The sequence below is a fragment of the Grammomys surdaster genome, unplaced genomic scaffold, assembly GCF_004785775.1.
Source record: "Grammomys surdaster isolate TR1022 unplaced genomic scaffold, NIH_TR_1.0 170, whole genome shotgun sequence".
Taxonomy (NCBI): Eukaryota; Metazoa; Chordata; class Mammalia; order Rodentia; family Muridae; genus Grammomys; species Grammomys surdaster.
Window position 1 is genome coordinate 13,786,478 of NW_021604618.1, and position 25,669 is coordinate 13,812,146.

The window sequence follows — 25,669 nt, forward strand, 5'->3', positions numbered from 1 at the left end:
GGGAGATCTCAACACCAGCTGTGCTCCATTGCTCATCATCATTTATGAGACAGGGTCTTTGGAGCTGAGCTCACTGATTTGACTAGATTTGCTGACTGGCAAGCTGAGGCTCTTCCTGTTTCCTTCACTAGGTGCTGGATTACAGGTGTGCACTTCCATGTTTAGTTTGTACGTAGGTGTAGGTGCTGGGAATCTAAACTCAGTTCATGCTTGTGCACTCATCTTTCCAAACTTACAAGTACATTTTCCCTAAGGAAGGTAAAAGGAAGAGAACATAAGTTGAATGATAGGTACAGAGAGGAAATAGGCTGGAGGACAGTAAGGCAGATTTTAATGGAGATCACTTTACAGGGACTCAGGAAGAAGTCAGAGGGTGAGGCTGCAACAGGAGCTAGGGCTTGAAGAACAATCCGGGCTGATAATGAGGTCTGAGCATTAGCCACAGAGGAAGCTGCCCTGAGCTTGGATGGTCTGCGATGGGGTTTCAGAGGATAAAGGAGCAAGCTCAAGTGGGGCTTGATGGAGAGCAAATTGAGCAGCAAGGATGGAGCGCTATCAGTTGTTTGGGTTTGATTTTTCGTAAGATTGCTTTGGCAGCTATGTGTAGGTTGAACAGGAGAGGGTAGGAAGTGTGGAAATAGGAGGACCAGACAGGAAACTGAAGTAGGAGGCCAGAGAGACTGAGGGAGGGGGAGGATATGTGTTCAGGCAGTGGAGACGAAGTGGACAAACAAAAGGTGGTGAGCCAGAAGATGCATCCAGTGTTTTATCACAGCAGTGAATGCTCATAATGAAAGCCCATGAAAGGTTAAATTACATTTTATATGTGTTGTTTTAAAGGAGATGAGTGCAAAGGAGATTTTGGAAAAAAACATTCATCATCAAAACTTAACTTGTGTCATTGCCTACCCCTTGTCCCCTGCAGGCTATCTGGAAAGCTTGGCTGGCTAGGACAGCTTGTTCTCTGAGCTCTCTGGCTTAGCTATATTAGTGTGGAGTATAATCTGTGTGTGTGTGTCATTGCTTAATTGTTGGCATGTAGTGACTCAACTGGTAATTTAAATTAATAGACTGTGCATATAGGCATACTATTGTTCTCCTTAGATCTCTATGGAGCTTTGATTGGCAGTTAAGTGATGGCGTATTCGAATTAATTACTGCAACTGAGAAAGAACTGGGAAAACACACTAGGAAAAAAATAGATAGTTGTGATGTAGGAGTGAGAGGAACAGATTCAACATGAGAGTGAGCCTAGAATAAATTATCCAGAACTTAAAGGCTAGAGCAGATGCCAAGTATGGCTCTGTCTATCATTGTATTACAAAGACACAGCTCATACATAGGCCCATCCATTCACTGATACAGAATCTAGCTCTGCTGATGAGCAGTCTGAGTGGGTCTCCCTGTCTCTTGGGATTCTAGCCCAGCCAGTGCCACCTCAGGCGGTCTTTCTCTCACATGTTAACACACATCCTCTTTAAACTGTTTCTTTTTCCTTTACTCTTTTAAATCTTGCCCAGTTTACCTCAGGAAAAAATTTTTTTCTTTGTTCTATTCTAGAGCCAAAATAAAGGGGAAAAAAAATCCTAGTCATGGTTAATATACATGAGGTTCATGCTGGGATAATCATATTGACAAATGATCCAATTACCAAGTCCTGTGGCTGTTGTAGTTACTGGGCTCTTGGCTACCTTTGTCAATGCAGAACTGTCTCTGCTTAAGTCTCTTTCTACAGGGTCTTCACGGTCTTGGTAACCTCTCCTGCTTGCTGTCTCCCCTCCTTTTCTGTACTTCAAATTGAGTTCCTTCTAGAAATGTTTCATTAGTTATTTATCTATCTTTATCTTTTTTTTCCTTCCTGCATAGGAGGTGCAACCACTCCTGAAGTTTTCATTCAGTACATTGCCTACCTCAGCAGCTGCCCCTCCTCTCTGACGTTTCAGCTCAATTCTGAGCTTGAATTGAGATCTACTTCCTCTTAAATAATGCTATAAGACCCAGTGTACCAACTCACTTTCTTTACCGTTGCCTCCCTTTAGGACAGCATTTTATTCAGAAACACTGCTGGGTCATCTTCAGGGTTCAACTTATGTTTCCTCCAACCTCTAGACTGCATTCTATCTCACTGATATATCTTTCCATCTCTGTCTCTCTGTCTTCCTATCAGTCTTTCCATCTATCCACCCATCATTCCATCCTTTTCTGTCCCTTGTGCTAGTTTGGTTCAAGACTGTATTATCACTCACAGCAGAATTTTCCACATCAACCTTCTCTTCCCTTTCCTTTTCTTCTCTTCCTCCTTTCCTGTTTTCTTTTTTCTTTTTGTACCCCCTAGACATGGTTTCTCTGTGTAGCCCTGGCTGTCCTAAAACACCCTGTTGACCAGGCTGTCAGAAATCTGCCTCTGCCTCTGCCTCCTAGTGCTGGGAATCAAGGAGTTTATCACCCTGCCCAGCACCCTTACTTTCAAATGTTAGGTTTCTCATGCATGCAGCCAACATTCTTGACTTCTCAGTTCATGTATACTGCCAGGCAGAACGTTTGTACATTTGTTGGCTTATATGTGAAGGCACATAAGAGTGCTCAAAAGACACTACTGCCTACTTGATTCTAAGATGAATTCACGATAGCCGTTTTGATAAGATAAAATGCAGAATAAATGGAAGAAAGGACTAGAGGCTCCTCTTACAGCTAAGTCAGAAGTAGGAATTACTGAATCACCTGTCTAATGCATGCATTTGTAAACAGAATCCACCTCTGTTATTCCACACTGTCCAGAGGATAGGACAAGTTGTGCAGAGGAAACACAGCTATTCTTGGAATGGAAGCCAGAGGGAACTTTTCCCCTAAGCGTTCTGATAAAGGGAATTCCCTGCGACCTCATGAATAATCTCACTGGCATTCATATTGCAGTCACCTTTGGGAGAATGCTGCTTCTAACATTGTGTATTGTGAGCCTGCAGAGGAGAATCAGTGTAAAAGTTCAGTAAACCAGCTAAGAGTGTAGGCATGTGCCCCCACCGCAGTGCCTCAGTAGAACATCCTTCACAGTATGTCATCAATCTTGTTCCCATCTGCAAACCCTTTATCAGATTCCATGGCTTTGAATCTGAGGCAGTTATATTTCTATTTTGTTTTTAGCTCCCTTGCACATTGCTCATGCTGTTTCCCGAACAGACCTGGCCTTCTGCCATTCCCTTTACCTCACTGCCCACCCCTTTGAATACAACTGCTTTCCTCCCATCAAGATCAGAAGTAATGCCTAAATTGCCATGGTAATAGAATTTGCAGATCAATAACCAATACATTTATTAATTAAACTGAACACACCACCAACAATACATTAAAAAAATTCAGAATCTTTTTATAGAAATTTTGTCTCATTTTATGCATTTTTGGGGGCAGTATTTTTAATAGGAAGAGACTTTATAGTCCCATTCTCATTTGTTTTGATGCGTTTGTGTTGTTTGTAAAGATTCGTTTGTTAACTATAATTCTGCTGACTCTTACTTAAGAGTCCCACTGGCTTTTTAAAATGTTTTTTATTACCACATATTAATTGTAGCTAATAATAATTGATGTTACTGGGAAAAAGCTTGGTTCCCTTTTTTGGATTCTTAGTCTTGTTAATAATAGAATTTAGGAACAGATTTGGAAGGAACCTTGAAGACAGTTACATTAGTTTCTGAGATAAGAAACAGCAGGGTAGGCAAGCTGAGGATCAGCAGCTGCCAGGAGAGAGAGGAGAGATGAAGAAAAAGACTAGGGAGAGCTTCATCTTCTTAGTTAGGCTCCTGTCAAGCTGACATGTCTTGGCATGTAGGTCAGCAAACAACCATGTAATAAACAGGTGGATGGGTTGCTTCAGAGAAGGAATGAGAAAGCCCAGGGAAAACATGGTTAGAATTTTGGTCAGAAGAGAAATGAGCAGGTCCCATGGTAGAGGTTCTGTACCTAAGTGGCTGCATGGAGAAGCAGTCTCTGGAAGGATGAGTGAGTATCTTATTTTGTTAAGGGAATAGTTATTCCTCCCATATTCCTCTGGCCTTAGGTGAATCAGCCTTCCTAAGGGGTAGTCTCCTGGTCAGGTAATTATAGGTCCAGTTGAATTAACTCCTACAAGAGACAATAGTATGTAATATCCTAATCCTTAGAGCAGATCAGACTGTCTTATCCAGGGCCAGAGGCATTCCATTGTTTGGATCAGGGGACCTAAAGAGATGTTTACCTTCCATTGTTGCAGGGAAATGGGAGGAGGGGTCCAAATCTCATTGTTTAAGAATCATTTGTACATTGTTTCTGAGAGAAATTGCCTCCCTCTTCCCCACACTCTGGATCATACTTCTAAGATACTTCTATTAAAAAAAATCCTCCAGCTAAGGGAAGTTAAAAAACTCCTAGGATTTGTTTAGAGTCTCATCTTGATTCTTTAATTAATTACTTAACGCTTCTGGTACTTTGTGGCCTCATTATTAAAATGAGATGATTAGATAGGGACTTAATGATGGCAGGACAGATTATCAGAGGGGACTTTCAGTCCTGGCTTTGGCCAGAGGTCAAGCTACCTAATCTTCCCAGTAACGCTCTGAGGTCAGAATTGCCATTCTTGTTTACACAAGTAAGAGCCAAGGAACAGAGATTATAGGGTTTGAACAGGGTTGGACAGCCAGTGAGCGGACAGGCTTTTGGCCTGGCGTCTGAGAGAAACTCTTAACCACTATGCTTTCTAGTTCAGTGGTTCTATGATGTGCTATTTATAGGGCAAAGCCTGTATTTTGAAATTTTGAGGCAGTAAAATTAGTTTTACTGAAATTCAGTTTTGTATTATTTCTCCCAAGCTATTTTTAAATCCAGTAACTTATATTTAAATGAAAATGTTACTCTTGCTTGTTCGCAAATGTGTTTATATGTGAGATTATTTGGCTATAGCAGTAGACACAGGGAAGAAGTCAGTCACTGATGACTTTTATGGTTCAAGAGGAGTGGTATGTATTCTTAGTGTATGTCTAGTGGGAGACTCAGCATCACTTTTTTATACCCGTCCTTCTGTTCTTTCTACAGCCAGGTCTTTGGCTCTCTCTGAAGCATTTAGCAATGGGCAAGCATGGAATTTATTTGGAAGTATTTAGTGTGATCACTATGAGAAGATTTTAATGGATTGATTGCTGTCATTTACTTTACAGATACTATGAACGCTGCTTGTGCTAGTGTATGAAATAGTGAGCAAAACATGGGTCCTTAAATGGATCTCTGAGTTCTGTCGACTCTTAATTCATGGCTATGATATAGCTACTTTCATATCGTCATATGTATGGGGAACTTATCTTCTTCAAGTCTTTACCCAGTGTGACCCAAGCCAAAACTTTCACCTCTTTCCATCATAGTCCACCTACCACCATTCAGCTGTACTTATTGGTGTTGGTAGGATGCTCAGTTTGTTTTTCAGTCTAGGATACTTTTCTGAGTGAAAAAAGTATGTGTGCATGGGGAGGGGGAGACTATTAATATTTGTGCTGGGACAGTAAATGTAAGCCAGGATTATATCAGGTTGACTGGAATGTATTTTCATTCTACTTACCTGAGTTGATAAGCCCCAAGCTCAACATTAATTATAATGAAATTGGCATCAGAGGTATGCCCTTGGTTTTTGTGTGAGTGTGTAGGCTTAGATATGGGTTCCCTTGCAGGAGTTTATTTTCAAGTCATCTACAGACTTGAGAGATTTTTTTTCAGATAAGAATCATAAAGTAATGATTCACAGTAAAGTATAAAGTAACAACTCTGAATAATCTTTGAACAAAAAACAATGAGAGAAGCAGGAGAAAGAGAGATTGAGGTTTCTGCTAAGCAAATTTCATGGCAGCACATAGTTTTCTGTCCAGATAAACAGAAATGTTTAACCCATTATAAGAGTCAAGAAGAACTTTTATTGTATTTTGTGACATTTATAAATTAATTGTCGTAAGTAGATCAGCTCAAGAATATCATAAACCTGCTTTGAGAGCTTTTTAAAAAATTACATTTTTGTTATCTGCACGTGTGTAATTTCATGTCCAGAGAGGTCAGAAGATAAATTCCAAGAGTTGGTTCTATGTTGGCAGCAAGCTCCTTTACCAGCTGAGTTATGTTGCAGGCTCAGCTTTTACAACTTTTGTTTCCAAAGTTTCAAGGCCTCTTTCATCCTAAATAAATCACTAGTGATTTTAAAGAGTTGTACGTAATTCCCACAGATATTATTTGAATGAGTTTTTATAACTTAGCATTATCCATCTGTATCTTTTCAGAGTTAACAGAAATTGTTCTCTCAGTTACAATTTTTAGAAATTGTTGAAGGGGTAGGATAGGTTTTGGAAAATGGGCATGAAAATCAGGAAACAAATTGAAACGGAAACAAAAGGCTGTGCTAAGGGAGAGGGAAGAGAAGGGGGAGCATGCTGGTCGTGTTAGGGAGAAGTGTCTTTTCTCCTCATGGCCTGAAGGAACTGATTGCTCCACCAGCCTGCATTATGGTGAAATCCCAAGAGAGCATTTGCTTTTAGGTTTAAGCCATGACTATTGGCCACTAGCCTTCAGCCTATGCCTGACTCACCATTGGGAATATTTTTCTTGTGGAATGAGGTTATGGCCTCAGAGTTTTGAACTTAGAGCTGTTGTTGCCCAGGCCACTTATTGGTAGTTCCTTTTTGTATTTGGGACTTTACATTATCTTATCTACGGTGGTTTTGCCAAGGTTATTTATAGCCATTTATGACCAGCAAGTGAAAAAACAAAACAAAGCACTAAGATAATTCTAACATCCTCAACTCAGCCCAAGGTAGCAGGATGAAAATGTAGCTAGCTCAGTTTATCACCAGTTCTCGGAGTATCTGAAAGTAATGCCATGTTAAAGTGGTTGCTCCTCGACTCTCAACGGCATCCTTTCTGATGGTTCTGGTTCATTTTAGCATTGTCCCTTAATAGGAGAAAGTACTAAAGTAGGAACAAAAGGAAAGAGAGGCATTAAACGTTACTTGATCCACTGGGGCAACTTTGTATGCTGGGAAAGCAGCTGCAGTGCTGACTCCCTGTCGATGGAGAGTGAGCAGTGCTGGATTTGAATAGTCAGTTCCTTGAACTCAAGGTTCTGCCCATGTCAGACACATGAGACATACAGGCCTAGACACAGTTTTTACTTTGCAGCCAGGAAGAGAGATTCCCATACACACTAAATCAGTCTCCATAAACTATTCCTACCTTTATTTTGTTTGTCTCCTGACATTTTTTTGTTATGTTTTTTTCCTATTTCAATTTTTAAAAAGTTGGCACTGAACCACTAAAATGATTTCACAACCCATTAATTGGTTGTGAGCTGAAGTTTAAACTACGAGTCTAAATAGATTTTTTTGGTGTGTGTGGGTATACATGTTTGAAGGCAAGAACCATGAAGTAATGTTTTCCTATCAGCCCTGTTAATAAGTATAATAAATAATGAGCTATAATAAAGCATGAACCATTTAGTTAATTAGAATATTTACCATAATACATGCTGTTGGGTTGCTTTCCTTATGAATAGTGCATTTTGTCTGCTAGGATGAAGTAATTGAGTGTTTCCAATCTGCCCAGACGGTAATCCTTACAATACTTCTTGTTGATGTTAAATGGTCTATTGAAATAGCATTTTGTCTGTGTGTCTTGGCTGGTAATGAACACTGTTTTGTCATCATAGGGTTACCAGAACAGCTGTTGACACCCAAAGAATGCCTGAGAATGCCTGTTAAGTAGCAGAAAAAAACAAGTCATAGTTTTAACCCTTTTCTGTTTTGTATGATGCCAGACGGTAGAGTATGAGGTTATGTGGAAACTAAGGTTCTTCTAGTTCTGGCTTTCATTCTCTGGTATTAAGGACACTATATTTTTTCTCTTTAGAGTTTATTCCACATTTGAAAACTAGTCTTCATTTAAAAACACAAGAAAAACTAATCAAAAAAGAAGCTGAATTTTTTCCACTATCCGGAAATACTGAGTTAGCCTCACCAGGTTTATTATTTATTTTTCCTCATTCCTTTAAAAACATGCCTTTTAAACAGCACAACACTTTTTCTTTGTGGTGTGAGATTTGCACATTAGTGTGGGGTTCACTGTTTTCTCTAACTTACAAGCTGTGTCTCCCTGAAGAACACACCCTAATTGTCTCCTGAGCTGTGTTGTTTTACCAAGAGCATAAACAATTATGGCATAAAATATTATGTTTGGGATGAAGTCATGCATCGTTCTTAATTGCTGAACTCTGATAATTTTGAAAGAGGGTGTGTTTAAGTCTACTCATTCACACCCTTGCTAGCACAAGCAAAGGAGCCCACACATAGAGATGGGAAAAATATGAATCTCAAGGGTTCTTATTTTCTACTAATGCACGGAATGTGCAGGATTAGGAATGCTAAAGTGGGAGTCATAATGACAGCTTTAGACTTAGTAGTTACTGAGTAAAAAGTATTTCACAGCGGAGAAAGCTAAAATCAAGAGAACTGGAAGCCTTCGTCCTGGAATTTGTCTCATTGCCCTATATATGATCTTTCTGTAGCACACTGGGCATGCTTAAATGCCAGCAGCTTTTCATGCGATTAAAGTTGTGATTTCTAAAGGTCACTTAAAATGCCTCGGGCTCTTCTGTGCCTCTGCTTACGGAGCTGCTGCTATGATCCACAACCATCTTGCTCACAATGCTTGACTCTCCTAGTGATCAGTTTTTTTTGATCATTTTTTTTAAACTCTCTAATTCTTTGATGCTTCTCAACTTTCAATGACTCTGATTTTTTTATATTACCCTTTCCTCCTAGAAAACATCCTTACACACTTCATAATACCAGTTGCTTAGCTCAGTGGCATTAAAAACAACAAAGCAAAGGAATCCAGTGTAGACTATGGTTTATATCCTGAAAATATACAGTATATAAATATATATAAATATGTTCTATAAAAATGTAGACATTAATATTTTTCATATATCAATAGTTAATCTTATATGTGATGTACCTAACTTAAATGTTGGCAATTCACTATGTTTCTTTTAAACAATGATATTTGTCACAAGTGAAATAGATTTCATTTCTTCTTCTGTGCTACCAAAATAAGTGTTTAGAAGGGTTTTGGAATGTACTGGACTGGTGTGCCAGGAAACATCAATGGCAAATGGTTTAATGGTCAGCAAGTATTAAATAATGAAGAATTAACCCATTTATTCAACATGCAAAATGTGTCTTTATTGAGAAACATGGTCAACCTACAACCCAATGATTGAGACCACAGATCTGCATAATAACCCTCTATAAAGTAACACCTCTCCTTTCTATTTTAAAGTATATTTATTTATTTGTTTCCTTACTTGTTTATTATTATGTTTGTGTGTGTGTACCTGCATATACCATGTGCATGCCTGGTGCCATGGAGGCCAGAAGAGGGTGGGAGATCCCCTCAGATAGGACTTATAGATGGTTGTGAGTCCCCTGATATGGGTGCTGGGAACTGAGTCCAGATCCTCTGCAAGAGCAGCAAATTTAACCACTGAGCGAGCTGTCTACCCCAACACCTGCTAGTACACCCCAAGTGTATTATAAGAGTTTATCGAGGGTGTTTTTCAGCTTTTCATTTAACTTAATATTTTCCTCTTGTTCTTTCATGTCTTTGTACTGCTTTGTGAAGCTTTTTAGGGTAACTATGTTTTGTGTTTCTCTGAACACAGGTATAAACACGATAGATGCCCAGTAAAGAAAATGAATGGGTTTGGCTAAATGTCTTCATTCAAATTGATAACAGAAAAACTAACAAAAAACCAACAAAGGCAAAACATTCAATCTAAAACTAAGAGAACTCCAGTTTCTTGATCCTCAAGCAAGTCTGAAAATCACATTTTTGGTTTTAGTAAGGATTGGAGAGAAGGCCTCTAGGTATAGAATGAATGATATTTTTGCCTGTTAGCAGAGATACCTAGAGGTAGTTCTATCTCTGTCATCTGTTGGCCACTGATCTGTTTTCTGTCTCTGTAACTTCCTCTTTTGTTCCTGGTTGCTTTGCTTTGCTTTGCTTTGCTTTACTTTAGCTCAATGCATTTGGGACTTTTGCATCATTGGTTGCATCCCCAGTCTTTTCCATTACATTGCTAGATCACTTTCCATTTAATACACATGCAAGGGAGTCATTGTACATTCATCAGCACAAAGATATTTTGAGTTGTTTCCAGTTTTTGGCAGTGATATTGAGACCTAGGGTTGCTGAATCATATGATCATAAGTATATGTCCAATTTTATAAGAAACCATTGAGCTATTTTCTAGAGCAGTTGTGTCTTTTGCAATAGCTCCATATGTGTATGGAGTTACAGTTATTCTGCAGCCTGATCAGCATTTGTCATTGTCTGCTATTACTCTGTAAAATTCTGATAACTCTGTGATATCATAATATGGGTTGACTTGCATTTTCTTAGTAATTTATGCTAAGCAACTTTTGATGTGCACACTCACCATTTGTAAGTCTTTGATAAAGCATTTGTTCAACTATTTTGTCTATTTTAAAGTTGGATTTGTTTCTCATCACTAATTTTGAGAACGTTTTTCCATATTGTGTTTCTGTATGACCTTGGCAAAGCTTAGAGGAAGTAGGTGCTCACGTTCTTTATGTTTTACTAACATATTTTACCAGTTGTTTTGTGTGTTTTAATATAGTAACAGTGACAATTCACTTTTGAAGTATTTTATGGAAAACTTCTGAGAGGTGTTAAAATGGAGGTTCTAACCCATGATAGTGATGATAAAATGAATTAGACATTCTTTATCTCTGATGAAATTTACAAATTTTCAACGTTTGAACCTAGCATTTTTTTCAAGCATGAGTTGGGAGAACGATCTTGGGATAGTCAAGGGCCTAGAGTAGAAAGTGACTTTACAAGTTGGTAGCTTTTCTCTTGGATAATTAGCACTCACTTTTAAGTGTCAGTACGATGATCGTGGGGAGTGTTCTAAGGATACAAAGAAATGAGTGTTTACTCCTGTGTGCCAGGGGGCAAGGGCTACACTTTGGTACTTGAATGTCAGGGAAGAGATTGGACAGCATGGAAGCCTTTTGAACCAGTGCCCAAAGCTGCTTGCAGTAGGAATGCTCACAAGGCATTAGAAGCATGTCTGTGTTGGTATCTAGTAGGATCCTAGGAGTGCCGAATAATAGAGGCCACAAGTCTATAGAGAAGCATCTGATTAAAATACCACCTGTACAACTCTGGCCTCATCTACATTGGGAAATCATGGTTCTTCTTCATGGACATATATTTGTTCTTATTTTTAAAATGCAAGGATGCTGTTTTTGCTATGTGAAGCTGTGTGTGTGTGTGTGTGTGTGTGTGTGTGTGTGTGTGTGTATGATTAGACTGTAGAAGGCAGGAATCAACCTTGGGCTCTGCTCCTCAGGAGCCAGCCACTTTACATTTTGAGGCAGGGTCTCTTGTTGAGATAGAGTTCTCCGAGATAGAGTTCTCCGAGTAATCTAGGCTTGCTGGCCAACAAGCCCAGGGGTCCTTCTCTCTAGGCATCTCAGCACTGGGATTACAAGTATGCACAACCACACTCAGCTTTTTTAAAATCAATAGTCTTTTGATTGTTGGTTTTTGTTAGTTTTGCATTGTTTTGTTTTGTCCAGACAGAATTTTATATATCTATAGACTGACCTTGATCTCACTGTAGCCCAAGATGCTCTTTGGTTACTGATTCTCCCACCTGTACCTCTGAAGTATTGTTTTGTGGTTTTATGGTGTTGGGGATCAAACCCCCCAAGGCTTTGTGCATAGGAAGCAAGTATGCTAACATTTAGAAAAAAAATCTAATGATATACACAAATATGGCAGTGGCTATATGCGGATGTTGTTATTTGTATTTTATTTTTAAAGAAATAACACAGGTTACTCTGCTAGAATAGTGTCAGAAGGGAAATTACAGTCTTAGTTAATTTTAACTAGGAGACTGGTACACTGTGATTTTTTACTGCATTTGGATGTTAGAAGTCTTCTTTCCAAGTATTTATACCCCCGGCATTTTTTTTAATAGTTAAAAATGTTTATTGTTTATATTGTGCATATGTGTGTGTGTAGGTTAGGGGCCACTTCGTGTAGTTGGTTCTCCCTCTCTCCCTTTATGTGGGTCCCAGGGATGAACTCAGGCCACAGTTCCTACATGGCAGATCCCACCAATAACTGAAGCCTTTTTACAAGCCTGTGGCTCATGAAGAACTTTTCATAGTTGCTTTCAGTTTGGGGTTTTACTGTAGATATCTGTTATTTGGAGATTGTCCTACTATTTCTAGTTGATTACCAGAGACCCTGGAAAAATTGTTGTAAGACAACTAGTTTATCATAATCAACATGTACTATTTGAATTAAAGGACACCATCAGCCAGTTTTGTTGTTGCTATCATTTGTTATGTGTGTCTTCTCTCCCTGGCCCTCTGAGAGACCACAATTAAGAACTGTGTTCCATAGATCCTGTATGTGCTTTAGTGACTTTTTAAGTTGCGGAAGAGTTTTTAAGTGTACAGTACATGCCAGTAGGAGGGCAGTTTCAAGTACTGCAAATAGACTGTTCATTCAAATTTAGACAACACAGGCCTGTTCAAAATTAAATAATGTTCAGGCCAAAGTCCCAGATCCTTTGAGGACACAGTGAGTGGCAAAGGACATAATAATACATGTTGGCCACCAACAAATAGCTTAAGTTCCCTGTGAAGCACTTACAGAGATTTTGGAAGGGGGGATGTGGGAGCAGGATTTCTAAAATATAGATGCTTCAGCATTACTAGGCTTAATGGGAGGTGGGAAAGATGAGAGTTTAACCATGGGGAGACTTGCCAGTTTCAATGAAAACAATTGCACTCTTTAAACAGTAATGTCGAAATCAGTGACTTGGTGTTTTAGTGTTCAGGTTTTTTTTTTTTTTTTTTTAGTGAAATGCTGTGCTATTGTGTGTCATCTCTGTGGTGAAGAGTTGGAAGCATTGTGCTGTGTGGGTGGACAATGTAGCCTTGTGTTTGGTCTGTTATGAAAACAAAGATGTATAGGAAAGATTTTCCCTCCACCCTGCCAAACTAAGTTTTAGACTGTCTCCAGTGTTCGCACTAAACTGCTTGCAGTTACCCTAATCTTTTTTTAAAAAAACATTTTATTTCTTCATTTCATTTTATGTACACTATGTTTTGCCTGCATGTATGTTTGTGTGGGGGTGTTGGATCCCCTGGAAGTGGGGTTACAGACAGTTGTGAGCTGCCATGTGGGTATTGGGAACTGAACTCAGGACCTTTGCAAAAGTAGCCAGTGCTCATAACTACTGAGCACCTCCTATCTAACCCCTCCCCCATCCTAATCTTTTTGAGAGAGAATTTTGTCTTTTTATCACTGAAATGTTTTCCCTTAAAAATATAATTTCTTGTGTCGGGCGATAGTTGCACATGCTTTTAATCCCAGAACGTGGGAGGCAGAAGCAGGCAAATCTCTTGAGTACTAGCCTGGTCTACAGAGCGAATTCCAGAATAGCCAAAGCTACACAAAGAAACCCTGTTTCAATCCACTCTCCTCCTCACATATATAAAATATACATGTGTCTGAATATATGTATGTATATATAAAAAATTTTTTTAAACATAAGAAGGTATGAAAGTCAGTATTTGGCCTTTAACTGTTTTTTGTTTGATTTTTGTTTTGTTTTGGTGTTTGGTTTTTAGAGGAGTGTTCGATCTGATGTACTTTTGTTGACTTTTTAGGACCAACTTTCAGTTCTAGGTGTTAATCTTCAGAGTTTCTTGTTGTCTTTTGTAAAGGGGTTTCTTCCTGGGTGGCACCAAATGTTCTATGCTTTGCCACCTTTTTAGTCCTGTCTAAGTCTGCTGCATTCAGAGGACTTCTAACAGCCAAACAAATGATGGGACGTTAATACCTATCACTCAGTGAGCTTCTTAATCGGGACTTGACATTTTCACAGCAGTCTGAATCTATATGATTACTGTCTCCATTTTAACAATGAGGTAGCCAGATGTGGAAAGCTCAACAGCCTGCCATAAACACACACTCACAGACACACACATACTCACATAGGCACATATATATCACACACAGAAACACAAACACACACTCGTGTACATGGTGTACATGTACTCGTGGAGTTGCACACTCCATACAAGTGTGGGTGAGTCCCAGGCACCTATCCTTGAAAACTTGTGTATTTCTAACCAGTGGCCTGGCTTTGAGGTCTTCTGTTTTGGTGATGTTTGAGACTAGTGGTGATCTTGTATGTATGACTTTATTTTCGATGTTACATTTACCTTTGGATATGAATCTAGAGTGGTGAATCACTGGGTTCTGTAGCTGATGTGGCTGGCTGGTAGACTGAACTGCTCAGGAAATTCAAAGTTACTGATTTGTGAGAGTGTCTTGTAGCTGAAGATTTTTTCTTTATAATTCTTAAAATATTTATTTTTTTGTGTGTGTATTTATTATTTTGTGTGTGGAGGTGATTTCCCAAGATATATGTGTGTGTATCACATACATGGCTGGTGCCTACAGAGGCTGAAAGAGATTCATATCTCCTGGAACTAGAGTTAAAAATGATTGTAAACTACCACGTGGACACTGGGAATCAAATCCAGGTTCTCTGAAAGTATTACCAGTGCTCTTAATCACTGACCGATTCTTCAGCCCTAGCTAAAGATTTCTAAGCAACTTTCTTTTACTTCAGTATTTTATGTGAGTTTCATATATTTGTAATTACTAGCTAGGGCTTCCATTTGTGAATTGTTCCAGGATAACTCATCACCCAGCATGCCTTCTAACCTCTTATTTATGAAGTCTGTGCGACTTTGGTTCTCTTGTGTGCGTTGGTGATGTCAGGTCGAGAATCTACTCTTAGTACTGTCTGTAGGTTGTTTATCACCATTAGCTCTCATTATTTTAAATGGGCACCCACCCACCTTATACTCTGTAACCACAGGATTCTAGGGCTGCCCTGGAGATTGTATCTTGTAGTCTACCCCTTTGCCTCTTTTTACTTTATCCCTAAATGTTTATAACTGTAGCTCAGATAGTGTGAGGGAAAACATTTATTAAAAGGAACTTTTTGCTAGGGTTTATGTGTAAAATCTCTTAAGATATCAGAACTCTTCTTCCTGACCTGGGAGTTAGAAACAAAACCTCCCTGTGTGTTTAACATACATTAGTTTGTAAATACAGAGTCTTGCTAATTGCAATTACAGCTCACAGCAAACTACCTGTTGTGTCCTGTTACTTTGAGGGGGAGGGGAAGGTGTGTGTGAGTGTGTGTTTATGCCTGTGCAAGTATGTATGTGTGTGTCTGAGCGAGTGTCTGTCTGTGTGAGTTTGTATGTGTCTGTGTACACGAGTGTGTGTTTCTGTGTGTGATATATATGTGCCTATGTGAGTATGTGTGTGTCTGTGAGTGTGTGTTTTACAAAATGCTGAATGTAGACAAGATTGTTGGAATAAATGGTTTCTAATTATATTACATGCCCCACCTTTGATGTGAGATTAACTAGTTCACTCCAGACCTTTTCTGATGCAGCAACTCACTGTTTTTTCTGATACTGTGGAACTCACTTGAACTCAAATATGCCAACCTTAAATAGTTTGGGGTGACTCTGTATAAGGCAATAAATCAATAATTTATTGTCTCTTTTCTCATTTTATTAGAATAGCTAAAAAGTAGCAAAAAAATGTATAATTTTACAGAATCATTCTTTACTCATGAGATTATTGCTTTTTCTTTCAACCTTTACATTTTACATCATGGTAAACTGTGCAGAAAAAAATTCTTAAGTGAGCCTTGCATATTTTCAACAACAACAATAACAACAAAGAAGGCGATCCTTCATGATAATCGAACTTAGAGCAACGGGCGAAAGAAACAATATACTCTCAGGCTAGGAAGCCACACAAACTAGTTAGCTCAAGAGCTTCCTTATAGAGTGAAGCCCAGGGTCAACTGTTAGGGTGTCCTTATAGAGTGAAGCCCAGGGTCAACTGTTAGGGTGTCAGTTGTCAGTTTTGTTGTCAGTTCCATGCCCCCTATTTGGATGGTTTTTCACCAGTCTTTTGCCAAGTGATTGTTTTTTAAATTTTATCTTTATTGTGTATATAGGTCTTTTGCCCACAAATATTCCTATGCACCATTTGCCTGGTGCCTGCAGAGTCCTGAAGAGGTCATTGGATCGCCTAGAACTTGGAGTTACAGAGGCTTATAAACTGCCATGTGGGCACTGGGAACTAAACTGGGATCCTCTGGAAAAGCAGCAAGTGTAGTTTGCCACTGAGTTATTTCTCTAGCTCTTTACCAAAGCCTTTATGGGAAAGGGGTCCTTTCCTTCCCTCACTGATGATTGCTGCCTTAGGTAGTATTGGGAACTGGATTTAAAAATAATACTTCCTGGAGAATGATGCAATGTCTTCTAAGTTATCTTTAGTAGAATTTGAGTCATTTTTCAGTGAGAGAAAAAAATTTGGAATATTTGTATGTCTAGTAATAAGATCCACTTAAAGGGAACTATGGGAATTTACGTGTATGTTGACTCCTCAGTTGGTGTGCTATTTATAGTCCTTTTTATATTCAATTGTATATGACTTAAGATGCATTGATGATTATGCCAAGGTCTTGAGGCCGTTCTCCTCCCTCGTTTCTTTTGGTGAACCTGAGGCCTTGCATATGCTAAATGTTCTTTGTCGCTGAAGTTCCCTATCTACCCCCCTTTTCTAATTTGTAACTTTGTTTTCTATCTTGATTAGCAGCGAGGAGAGTTATAGGAATTATGTACTACATAGGAAGACATAGAAAGTGCACATTTTCCTCCTCTTGTTGGCCCTGAGGAGGTTATTTTGCCCCACAGTGAGCCTTGGTTACCAGGTTAGTAAAAGGTGGATTGTTGGTGCAATTTTATACTGAGAGCATCGGCTCCTTTTTGCAGCTTCTGTTCCTGCTGGTTTTGGTCCTACTGCTGTTTCTGTCATTCCTAGTCCAGGATGTTTTCCACCTGCCTTGGGAAAGGCTAGGAAGAAAGAGATGCTATTCCCAATTTCTAAATATTAGCAAGAGGTGGGGCAGAGTGACTCCAATATTGAGGAACTGAAGGTGTCTTACCTTGAAAAGATTTTTGTGAATTAATGTCAGTTATATCTTTTTTTATACCCGATTTTTTTCTCATGCCTCTTCCTGCCACTCCTTATAATCCATCAGTGGAGCTCCTTCATGCTTGAGCTCTGTGGTGATTTTGGCATTAGATGGCTCATCCACTGCATTTACCTCCAGATAAGAGGAAGCAGCAGCTGAAAGAGTTGCTCAGTTTGGCCCAGAGCATGCCAGGACTTTGCTTCAGAAGGCTATTAATATGTCTTTCACAGTGTTGATATCAAGTGGAGTATGGAAGAGAAAGTCAATTCAAAGGCAGCTGCCAGGGAAGAGGGGAATGATTAATAAAGTATGTTTTAACTGTTTGAACTAGCTAATTGTTGAGTTACACCGTTGAGTGAGTTCCCTCTTTTCTAAACTGACTACATACCTATCATGTATGCACTTGTCTCTAGTCTGCATCTGTTCATAGGCTCCAAATGAAACCCACTGACAGTTCTCACCTAGAGGATGTTTTATAGTTTTTAGAGAATGTCTTATTGGCTAGAGCTAGGACTTGTTTTTATTGTCCTTGATTGTAATTTAGAAGTCACTTTCTTCCACAGATCTATTTTATCTAGTCCTGGAGTGTGTGTTTGCCTATTTTGGTCATGTATAGAACTTTGATTACCCCTGCTATTCAGGACACTGGGAACCTACACTAGCCTACTTCTGGGTAGATGAAATAGTTTTTCCCCTGATACCTAAAAGGGGGAAATTCCAGGATTGCAGTGTGTTTCTAAATTGTGGGACATAGTTCATAGTGAAAGAGTTAACTTTTCTAAGCATTGATTCAAAAATAAGATTATGACTGGTCCCTTCTCCTCCATACTCATTTTTTTCCTAGCTTCTGTACAAAATATCAGCATGTAATTTGTTTTCTATTGGCTTAAACAGTTTGACAACTACTACCTAGTTAATGATGTTTCTAACTTTTTGTTTTGCAGAGATATCAGTATGAACAATATCACCCAGTTACCAGAAGATGCATTTAAGAATTTTCCTTTTCTGGAGGAGCTGTAAGTACTACTTTGAGCAATGTGCACTAGTGTGTTTTTTACTCCTTCTGAGAAGCTCTATCAATGGAAAAAGCCTAATGATTCTTGTCTGAGAACTCCCGATGGCTTAGTTCAAGTGAGCTTTGTGCAAAGGAACCATGTTTGGGGTTGGGGAGAACAAACTTGTTTTTTTAAGCAGTATAATTACTAAAGTTATTTTTGAAAGCCAGAACTAAAAACTGCTACTTCCATAAGACATTTTCCCCCTGCAATTATTATAACCATGATTGCCGCAGTGACACAAGTTAATTACAGTGTGATCCTCAGATAGCGTGGCTCCTGCATAATTACCATTGTTGCCGAAGGAGTTGCTGTATGGGTAACAGAACAGGAGAAATAACACAAGGCGTTCCAGGGCCATGATGCAACAGAGCCCTTTGACAGCAAGTGGATAGCAGCAGGAAACTGCTAATAGATCCCCTTGACTCTTCGCACATGACCTTTGGGGGTTACAAGTGTGTGACAGCAGCCTGCTACACATCCTACAACAACTTTAAGAACATTTCTCTATTTGTCAGTTGCATTATGAAAACAAAAATTTTCATGTGTTTTTAACCTCTCCTTTCTTTAGTTGTGCTTTCCATATGCTTTTAATGCCCATAATGAAAAGAGGAATCTTTAGTTTTTAAAAAGATTGAAAACTATGGATTTTATTTTTGGAATCCTGGTGGACAGTAAAATTAGATTTGAGTCAGTTAATATAAGCCCCAATTCATGGATTATGTGATATGTGGTAGTAGAAAGGTTACAGTTTGATAAAGGCTTAAAAAAGACACAGGCCTGAAGGGATCTAAATTCACATTATAGATCATGTCCTGGTCTCTGTCTGTTGAATATTAGAGGCAAGTCAGTGAAGCTGCCTCTCCTAGCTCAGCCCCTCTCTTACAATGTAGAGTAGGAGTCAAGTTAGACCCAGATTGTATTCCTAGCTCATTGAAATAGCTGTTTAAAGACTTAATAAAACGGAAGAGAATTTTTTTCTTCCCACACTGCTTAGTTGAGCCTAATGCTTCTCCAGCAAAAATTTGCACAGAGATTATTTGTCACAAGTTTAAGAACTGGGTCAAATTACTTAGACTCTTGGAGCCTTTGACTATAAGGTGTGGTTAATAATAATCCCTCATTTGTATTATTCTGGTACATACAAAATATATCTTAACTATTTAGTACAGTACATGATACAGATTGTTTTATAAATGCTAGCTAGTATTTTATTATTTTTAAAGTGCATAAGGAAAAATTATGTCTAGGTAAAAGGATTTTAGAGTATGATGTATTTTATTTATGTTTTTCATATAATGAATATTAACTGTTTTTCAATAATGCTGTTTGAAGTCTCTATCTTCACCACTATAATCAATCGCTAAGGTACTTTTCTGCCTCCATTTTTTCCCACATCTAGTTTTAGACTTTAGGATTAGTATCTCGTTACAGAAGTAATTATGTAATGAAAGGACATTAGCGAGTGGTTGGTCAGCCATTGTTTAGCTACTGTGGGTTGTGTGATGTACCAGACAGGAAATGGAAACGCTTCCTGCACTCTGGAGCAGACCACTGTGTGCAGACCACCTTTGTTGATACCTGCAATTACCAGTTACCCTTTTAGGGATTTTGTGGTGGGAACCTGGCTAATCTCTGCTTTGTGAAATTTCACATCTTGGATTTCTCAAAATCTCAAATGACCAAGCATTTGTGAACCTCATGAGCTCTATCAACTGAGAGTTTTAATTGGAACTAAATTGAGTTTGATTGCTAGTTCTTTGTAGCTAGGTCATGTTCTCTCTGTATTCTACTATCACATTAATAAAGCTTATCAAATTAAGCTGGTATGCCTACTCTGAATACTGGATAGGATTTCAAAAAAAATTTAGGAGAGCTGCAAGTTATTTATTTCAAAACAGTCTTTAATATTCTAGCAATAGTTTAGGCATTCAAGAGAGTTTATTTTTCAGGTTAATATGAACATTAAGAAACTTCATTTTTGCCTTTTAAAACAATGTAGCCAATTTTAACATTCCTGAGTAGTACGGCCTTGACTATTGTAATGTTTCATAAACTTCATAACCATGTGTTCAAAAGTCATCTGGAAATGATTTAAGAGTGATTGTAAAGCTGAGCACCCTAAGTAGAAATGACTGACTTCCCCAGAGTTGTTTTTTTTTCTATGTTAGTTAATAAGGTCTTCTTTATGACATATGACTAGGCTTGTCCAGATTTCACATAGGGATCTGGAACACTTAGAGTATGGGATAGATTCACTTCCCAACAGTATATAAAAACTGTTCATACATAGTTAGTTATACATTTGTTTATTCTTTTAGCAAACACTGAGAGTCCTGTTGCTCACCAGTTCTTGTGGTGCTTGATAGGGACTCAGATACAGCATAGTTCTGTGGGAAGCTGACCCCTTGGGTTGCATTCCTTGATACCAACTAGAAACAGTGACCATTTATATTTAGATATGAATGAAAGTAAAAAATTCAGCTTCTTAGCTGAACTAGCCACATTTCAAACAGGTCATTTCTTTTTTTGTAGTGGTGGTGACAGAATCCAAGGCTCATACATGCTGTACAAATGCTCTGCACAAAAACACATTGTCAGCCCTGAATTACATTTTAGTGTCAGTAGCTATCTATGCTTAGAAATACCATATAAGCAGACACAAATAATTTCCATCATTCCAGGAAACTCTGTTGGTTAAAGTTGATCTAATCTCCAGAGGAAGATTATAGTTTGTACTAAAGTATATATATAGGGTGAGTGGAAGCCAAAAGCACTAGATCTACTTGAGACTGTAGGCTGTGGAATGCTTTTGTGATTCCTAGAATAATTTTCGTTGAGTTTTGTAGGGTGTAGGAATTGACTGGATAAGGATAGGTAGTAAGGGTACCCTGTAAGAACATCATAGGATGTGGAATGGTTTGGAGGGAGAAATTTCCAGAGAATTGGAATATGTGAAGTGAATTGTTATGAAAAGATTGGATGGTGATTCTAAAGACATTCCTCAGATGATTCTAGATCATGAAGTTTTTGAGCCAAGTGGTGTAAAGGAGTTTAATGATTTCTGAGGGAGTTTGGTTCGATAGGTTTATCAGGAGGCTAGAATTGTTACATGCTTGTTACTAAGAGTAGTGATTGGTAACCAGTCTGTTTGGGACCCAAAGAATTCAGTCTTATAAAGATACAATTATTAGAATCATACATATAAAGCCTTTCATTGTGCATAAATCCTTTCTCATACCTACAAGAAAGTTTTATAAAGGCAAGACCTGGGCTGAAGGGGTTTTGTGTCTTGCTCAAGTTCATAAATCTGTTGTTTTGTTGTTCTGGGTCCTGAAAGGTTCTGAAGGTCCTGGCCTTCAAAGCCCTGTTTCCTTCTGAAGAATGTGTACTTACTTTTAGAGAAATTCCATCCAACCTTTTCTATATGTGTTAGATATATTAGATATTATTACCACTTTTCAAAGCTTTATAGCTCATAAAGATTGTTACTCAATAATATTTTCCAGTAGATTCTGGCACTAAAGTCAGTACATGTCAGGTACTCAGGTCTTACGACAGTCTCTTGATTTTTGTATCTTACCTTCCTAGTCTTTGAGAATCCTCACAGGACTACTATAAAAGGAATATTGGATAACATGTAAAAGGTATGTCTATTGAGGTAGAGAAAGTTCAATAGTCAACTCTAAACATGGCTGTCTTTCTATTGAAATATTTGGAGACAAGGCAGTTTTTCTTGGAGGAAGGAATTGGAGTAGGTTGGTATGTCTGTTAGCAGTATTCAAAGAAAGCTAGGATTCTAGAAAAGCATTCATGCAGCTATGTCAAGATCTGTTGCCTGATACTATCTATACAGCCACAAATGCTTCTGCTTCTCTTGGACTTGTCAGAGCAGTGGTAGCCATTTGGGGAATGGTTGAAATTTAGAGTTGTTAAAATGGCTTAGTTAGAATCAGCAGGAAGAATAAATACCAGCTACGCTTCCATGGGCTGTCACTGAAAAGTTCCTTTAGATATTACAGGGATGTAGCAACAATCATTGAAGCTACTGCCAATATTGGCATTCAGTCAGTTATTACTGATTACACTCTATGACTAAGATAATTGTATCATTTCCAACACTTTGACTCTTAAGGCTTTGTGATACTGGAGTGAAGGCTAGGATTCTGAATGCTAGTTCACTGTTTAATCTGTTCAGTACTAAGTGGAGCCACTACTTTATAAAAGCGGTGTGTAAACAATTCCAACAGGGATGGGTAATCAAATGCAGAGTATTTGACCACTGCAAAATTGTCACTTTTCTGAAGCCTTCACGTTCTCATCTGTAATCCTCTAACATAAGTTCTGTTTCCTCAGGTGCCGTGAAAGCACTGGTTAAAGTTTGAGCATATTGTAAGTTCATTGTAGCCTGCCACCATTATTCCTGGTCTACCCAGTAATAATTGCCTTTTACCAAGCTTGAACAACTTTAGTTATGTTTTTGAATGGGTTCAGGTAGAAACTATGAAAAAAAAACTAGCGAGAAATTTCAAATGAGTTCTTGTTAATCTCAGTGTGTGTTTCCCAGGTGGAGATAGTAACTTGGTCATTGTTCTCTTTTGCTACTGCACTAAGAAGGACTGACCTTTGCTTCAGAACTTCACAGGACTCACTTCGAATTTACTTCCTTGATGAAACCTGCCAGATAAGCTCTGCTGGACATCTCAGATAAAGCAAAGCCTCTCCTCAGTCGCCAGGTGATAGACTTAGTTGTTTGGTAGTATTCCCTTGTTCCTCCTTTGCACTACTTGAGTAAGAGGACTGACTGTTCATGAAGATCATCAACCCAGCAGTTGTATAGTGAGCACAAGAAGCCTCATTACCTGTGTGATTCTTACCTTTTCTATAATGGGTCATTTGGAGAACTCTCAGATTAGAAAGTAATGCAGAAAGGAGAGAAATGGTAAGGAACTTGCACTAATTGCCACCTAAGAGTATGGACTAGACCCTTTTCGAATATTCTGTTTTGTTTAAACCCATCTAATTCTTTGAGAAGGTAGAGTTTCTTCTCACAGAAGGACCTTGCCCAGCTGACAGAACTCATTAGTAGTTGGGCCTGCTATTGGTCATAGGACTGGCTGTGTCTCCTGTACAAGTGGGAAGGCCGAGGAAAGAAAGACTTATTACTACATCATTTGTTAATTCAATAAGCCTTTGTCAACTAAAACACTGTGTTCAGTGCTGAATTAAATGAGATTCTTGACTTCAAGGGAAAGGAATAGTGTACTCCAGCTATGAGAGTTCAAAGGAAAAGGGAAATTACTTCTAGCAAGAAAGATTAAAGAAGAGCTCATCAAAGAGTTGGCATTTCTAGAGAGCCTTGAGGGATGGTAGGAGTTATTTATGAAGAGATATGTAAAGACACTCAGGGAGAGGCAAACACACTGAGATGGGTAGTGAAAATGGTAGGTGAGGTAGTGCTGACTTACTGAAAGCAATCATACAAAAGCAACCTAGAAAGGCATTTGGAGCCAGACTGGGGATTTTTCTTGGTAGACAAAGGTTGTGAGTGACTGTTGAAGTTTTTTTGAGCCAGGGACTAACTGGTTCATATCATATCAAGAAGATAGGGTTTTTTGTCAATGTAATATCATAACAGAGAACTTAGAATTGAGAGAGGTTAGAGAGATAATGGAGTTAGCCAATGGAGCTAGCTGTTAAAGAGATATATCAGAATCTAGGTTTAGCATGGTGATGTATGCCTTTAGTCCTAGCATGGAAGACTCAGAGGCAGGCAGGTCTCTGTGAATCCACAGCCAGCCTGGTCAACATCGTAAGTTCTAGGCCAGCCTGGGCTACATAGAGATCCTGTCTAAAAAATGAATTGGAGTGAGTGTCTGTGTCTGTGTATCTGTCTATATGTAAATCTGAATTAGAGCAAATGAGAGGCAAAATTGAGTCAAAGGGATATCTCAGCTGAGGTGACATCAGTAGTACTTAATTTTAATATTTCCACAAGTTGTTAAAATTAGAGACATGAAAAGAAGAGAAAGTATCAAACTTAATTTCAAGTTAGTTTGTTGAGTTCCACAGAATGTAGATTGGGACATATGTGAATGGAATGCAGAATAGAGATTTATGGGTGTAGAGTTGAGAATCTTTTATGTGATGATTATTGGAAACTTGAGATTGTAAAAGATTGCCAAGGGATAGAGGGCAGAAGAAAAGGGAAGAGGGCCAACAACAGCTCCTTGGGAAACACTTGAATCAAGGTGTGGGAAGAAGGCAAGTGCCAGGGGAGAACTGGGGCAAAAGAAGAGGTTTCCACAACGAAACAAAGGGATGAGCTTTGACATGCTGGAGAGAGATGCCCAGAGCCAGACACTGAAAAAGGATCCCAGGGACTTTAAGTAGCTCTTGAGTTGTTTCAGCAGAGCAGTGACAGTGCCATTTGAGGAAAGGAGTTCTTTAAGAAATAGGAATTTGGGGATGATAGCAGATAGTTCTGGGCTTTGGAGAGCGAATAACCTTGTAACATGGTCTGTATGGTACAAGAGTCCACGAGGTTTCAGATGCAACCACCACCAAGGCGTGGTAGAGAATTGTTCCTCAGAGAACAGGAATGTCTAAAGACAAGAGCTGCTTCAGCTGGCATTGGACCTTGAGGCTTAAGTTACAAGAATTTTCACATGTTCTCAGTTGTTCAGTTTTGATTCCTACTTCTCTGTCTTTGGTTCCTTTCCTGTTGTAAATATCCTGTCTTTATATAGTGGGGACTCAAACCTTCAGTAGTCCTAAAATCCTAAATTAATATCTAAAGTATTCCCTGTTGCTTTGAGCAGAGACCTGGGAGGACTTTACGTGGAAGTCTTGCCTCCCTTGCTTATTCTTAAAATATACACTGTTTGATGGTATGGTCTAACTTGGTTCATCAACCCATTCCTAATAGAACTACTTAGACTGGAGAAATGGTCCCTCAAAGTGAGCAGAAGAAAGCAGGAAGGTAGATATACACTGAGCAGAGAGAAAACATGGATATCTCAACCTACTAAAATGCAGCTGCTAGCCAGAACTGCATGAAGTATTTCTTTAGTGGATCAATCTGAAATCAACAAAGCATTGTTGTAGAATTCACCATTTAAATAGGAGGTAATATCAACTTACTGAGTTCCATTAAACTACATCTGTAACTTTAAGTGCTTAGTAGCTCATGAATATGGGTAATGAAAATGTGATGTAGTTGGTCTTGGGTTTAGTAAATCAGAATTTAATAGCAAGCTAGAAGAAATCAAACTGAGAAATTCCAAGTAGTTTACTGGTAAAGTGACACTGGATACAAAAAGTGTAGAGAGGTACGTGAAATCACAGGTTGTTGGTTCCTTTATGTATGTTAATCAATGATAGTTATTTGGTCTTTTAATATAATAATTATTACAAGTAAACAAAGTCATAT

At 38.6% G+C, this 25,669-nt stretch overlaps 1 protein-coding gene across 1 annotated transcript in view; it reads left to right on the forward strand.

Moving 5' to 3' along the window:
* The window catches only part of Lgr4 (leucine rich repeat containing G protein-coupled receptor 4), a 92,989-nt gene that overhangs the window by 30,880 nt on the left and 36,440 nt on the right, over positions 1 to 25,669 (forward strand). Inside the window, exon 2 of the mRNA XM_028766890.1 lies at positions 18,127 to 18,198. Coding sequence (XP_028622723.1) covers positions 18,127 to 18,198 — 72 coding nt within the window. The remainder of the gene's footprint in view (positions 1 to 18,126; positions 18,199 to 25,669) is intronic.